At 68.8% G+C, this 3,665-nt stretch overlaps 1 protein-coding gene across 1 annotated transcript; it reads right to left on the bottom strand.

The window, feature by feature from the left end:
* Window positions 1-56: 56 nt before the first annotated feature.
* On the bottom strand, window positions 57-3,233 carry H696_04824 (hypothetical protein). Its single transcript, XM_009498689.1, has 5 exons — window positions 2,848-3,233; window positions 2,598-2,730; window positions 2,350-2,451; window positions 1,926-2,261; window positions 57-1,754 (listed from the first exon to the last, which is right to left on the bottom strand). The coding sequence occupies exons 1-5, from the start codon at window positions 3,199-3,201 to the stop codon at window positions 424-426; spliced, it is 2,256 nt and encodes a 751-aa protein (XP_009496964.1). The 5' UTR covers window positions 3,202-3,233; the 3' UTR covers window positions 57-423.
* Window positions 3,234-3,665: the final 432 nt, after the last annotated feature.

Genomic DNA, 3,665 nt, shown 5'->3' with positions numbered 1-3,665 from the left:
CCCCCCCCCGCCGTCCTCGCCCCCCAACGCACGAAAGAGGAGCTCCGTCCTGTTTTTTAGGCACACGCTGGTTTTTTTTTTATACATTGTTATCCGACTAGTCAACAGAAGCGTGGCCGGGGCCCGCCAGTGGGGACCCCGACCGTGCGGGGGCCCCTGCCGCCAGAGGGACACGCATGCGCCGGCTGGCTGGGGGCGGTTGCCAACTCCCCCGGATCACGAACACAGTCACGAGGTCTTTGCGAGGCGGGGCGTGACTGGGCGCCCCGGCAGCCCGGGCCCTTTTTTTTCTGCCTCGGACGCCGGTCCTCGCCACTGTGCCCTGTGGCCTGGAAAGGGCGCTCGGGGGGCGCGCTGTCTCTCCCTGGTGAGCCGTGGCTTTCCTTCGGGCTTTTTTGCCCCTTCTTTCTCGTTGCCCGGATTTCAGATCGGCACGGTCTGCTCCATGAGCCACCGGTACCCGGGGCAAGAGCGATCGGCGAAGCGCGCGCCCACTTCCTCCCGGCACCGGAGGTGGTAGGCATTCAGGTGGGAGCGCTCTTCCGGAGACAGCTGCTCCAGGATCAGGAGGTCGCGCTGCACCGGGACCAGAGTCAGCGGCTCGAAGGCCAGGAAGCCGGTGTTGCCGAAGTTGTTGGCCGGCGTGGCCCGGTGGATGCGCAGGACATTCTCAATGCGAATGCCGAACGACCCATCGTGATAGTAGCCCGGCTCGTTGGTCACCAGCATCCCCTCGGCCAGGGGGGTGTCGCCATATGCCTGGCGCGGGCCAATCCCATGCGGGCCCTCATGCACGCAGAGCCCGGCCCCGACACCGTGCCCGGTGCCATGGCGATAGTCCAGCCCCGCCTGCCAGAGCGGGCTCCGAGCCAGGGCATCCACCTGGAAGCCGGACACACCGGTGGCCGGGAAAACCAGGCGCTCCAGGGCCAGGGCGCCGCGCAGCACCCGGGTGTAGGCCTCCCGGGCCAGGGCCGGGGGCGGAGTGCCGGCCAGGCCGCCAAAGAAGAAGGTCCGCGTGACGTCGGTCGTCCCCTCGTCATACTGGCCGCCGCTGTCACACAGGAACACCTCGGCCAGGCTGAGGCGCCGGTCGGCCCCGGGCCGGGCCGAGTAGTGCACCACCGCACCATTGGGCCCGGTGCCGGAGATGGTGCTGAAGGAGGGCCCGCGATAGGTCGGGTGCATGCGGCGGAAGGTTTCCAGCTGGGCAGCCGCCTCGGTCTCCGTGGGCAGGGTGCACGCGTGGCCGGCCCCGCCGCCGGCGGTGGCCGCCGTGCGGAAGGCCTCCTCCAGCCAGGCGAAGAACCGGCAGAGGGCCACCGCATCGACCAGGTGGGCCTCGGCCACGGCCTGCAGCTCGGCGGCATTCTTCACGGCCTTGGCCGCACACACCGGGGTCGTGTGGATGTGGCACAGCTCCGGCGACAGGATGCGTGCCACCTGCCAGCTGGCATTCTGCCCGAGCCACACCTTGGCCACCTGGCCACGGGCCTGCTGGCTGCGGGCCTGCTCGGGGGTCTGCCCGGCTGGGGCAAACTCATCGACATGCTCGGGGCCGGGGGCCTCCTCCTCCAGGCGCCGGAGGGCCGCGGCCACGTCGGCCTCGAGTTCGGTGCGCAGGTCGCGCAGATGCCCGGCAAAGGCGTCATACGGGGCCACCGTCGCGCCGGCCGCCGCCAGGTGCGCATGGATCTCGGCATCGATGCGCGACACATTCGTGAAGAGCACGGCCGAGGAGGCGGTGACAAGAGCTACACATGGGACAAAGGGGAGGGCGGAGGGGCGGGGGGCGCGCACACACATGGCAAGAGGGCGACAGGCCCGAGAAAGCAGAAGGGGGCATGCATGCGCCGGGGAGTCAGCGCGATAGATCGCAGGGCCGGGGGCGAAAGAGCGCGGGCAGACCGAGCTTCGGCACGCACCGAAGGCAAAAAACACCGGGTTATAGGGGACATCATCGCCACGCAGGTTGAACAGCCAGGCCACCTCGTCCAGGGCGGTGATGACGATGGCCCGGCAATTTTTGGCTTGGATCTTGGCCCGCAGGTCGGCCAGTTTATCGGCAACAGCGCGCCCGGCCAGGCTATCCGGCAGGACACGCAGGGGGGCCGTGAAGCCGCCGGGAGGAGCCTCACCGGCCGCCTGGCGAACTTGGTCAACGAGGTTTTGCTCCAGCGACACCAGGCGATGACCCTTGGCAGCCAGCTCAGCCGCAAGGGTCCGAGCCGCGGAGGCGGTGATGTGAGCCGGATCGACGCCTAGAGAGGGGAACTGTCAGCACCCGGCGACGGGATGGCCTCCCCCTGCGAATGCGCCGCGCGTGTGCACCCCCCGATGCAGACGCACCAACCACCGAATTGGGGGACAGGCGCTCGGCGAGCCACTCGGCCCGAGACAGGACCCCGGGCATGCCCTGCTTCATGAGGGTCCAGTTGTCATCAAGCTCGGCTGTGACAGGCGCGTGGTGTCAATGGCGGGGCAGCTGTGTGTGTGTGTGTGTGTGTGTGTGTGTGTGTGTGTGTGTGTGTGTGTGCGCGTGCGCGCGTGTTTGCCGCGAATACATCGGACAGATAGTTGGATGCTCGTGCGCGCACCCTCGGCCTGCAGGAAATAGCGGGCATCCGTCCAGAGGGCAGCCGCATCAAGGGTGACCACCGCGAAGCCGGCAGACCCGGTAAAGCCGGAGATGTAGGCCCGCCGCTCGTCGACCGGGGCCAGGTATTCGGACTGCCACAGTGCGGGCCAAGTGGCCGGGACAAGGGGCATGGCCCGGGCGGTCAGCATGTCAGATCGCCACGGTCAGAGGGCCGGGGAAAGAGGAAAGAAGGCCAGAGCAGAATGCACCTGATGCGCATCCTCGCTAGGGATGACCACAGCGTGGACGGACAGGCCGCGCATGAGCTCGCGCAGGGCACCGAGCTTCTGCGTGGTGGAGGCCTTGGAAGAGGACATCGTGGGCAGGGAGGCGAAGTGGCGGACTTGGGAGGCGGTCGGGAAGCCGGGGCAGATGGGTGGCCAGCTGGCTGGCAGGTGTTGCCGTTGCTGTTGTTGCTGTTGCTGCAGCTGGGAGAGCAGCCGCGGGGTGGCGAGGGTGGAGAGAGACCGGATTTGCGGGCGCACAGACGACGAGGCAGCCGGGCGGGAGACAAGGAGGCGAGCTGGTGAGAGGGCTACTACGCGAAGACGGCAGAGGGCCATCGGGTGTATGCTTGGCCAGGGGGGGGGGGCGGGAGCAGGGGGAAGGCGGAAGGCGGAAGTTCCTGCCGCCCAGGCTGTGCCGGGAGCAGCCCGGGCGCCGGCCCAGAAAAAGGGAACACCCTGCGGGCAACCCCGGGTGACAGATGGAGCGCTGTCTGGGGAGGGGGGGGGGGGGGGGCGAGGATCGCGCACTAGCCCCAGCCGAGGGGCCTGGCTGTGCTCGGACGCCGCCGGGGGGACCAGAGGAAAAGAAAAGAGAGAATTGCCCCAGGACATGACTGCCGCCAGTCACGCTCCCGCCATCCGACGGGGCGCGCGCTGGACAAACAAGACACAGGGGCCGGGGCGCGGCTCGGCCCCCGCCCCGGGCTGATCGGTGTCACTCGCCCCCCTTCGGTGTTGTAGACCAGGTCCAGGGCCGGGGCAAACGCTAGTGCCGGCTCTGCCAACGAACGGCCACCGCC

Source organism: Fonticula alba (assembly GCF_000388065.1).
Source record: "Fonticula alba strain ATCC 38817 unplaced genomic scaffold supercont2.8, whole genome shotgun sequence".
Lineage (NCBI taxonomy): Eukaryota > Rotosphaerida > Fonticulaceae > Fonticula > Fonticula alba.
The sequence above is the reverse complement of the archived record's forward strand: the minus strand, read 5'-3'. Positions and strand labels throughout refer to the sequence as shown.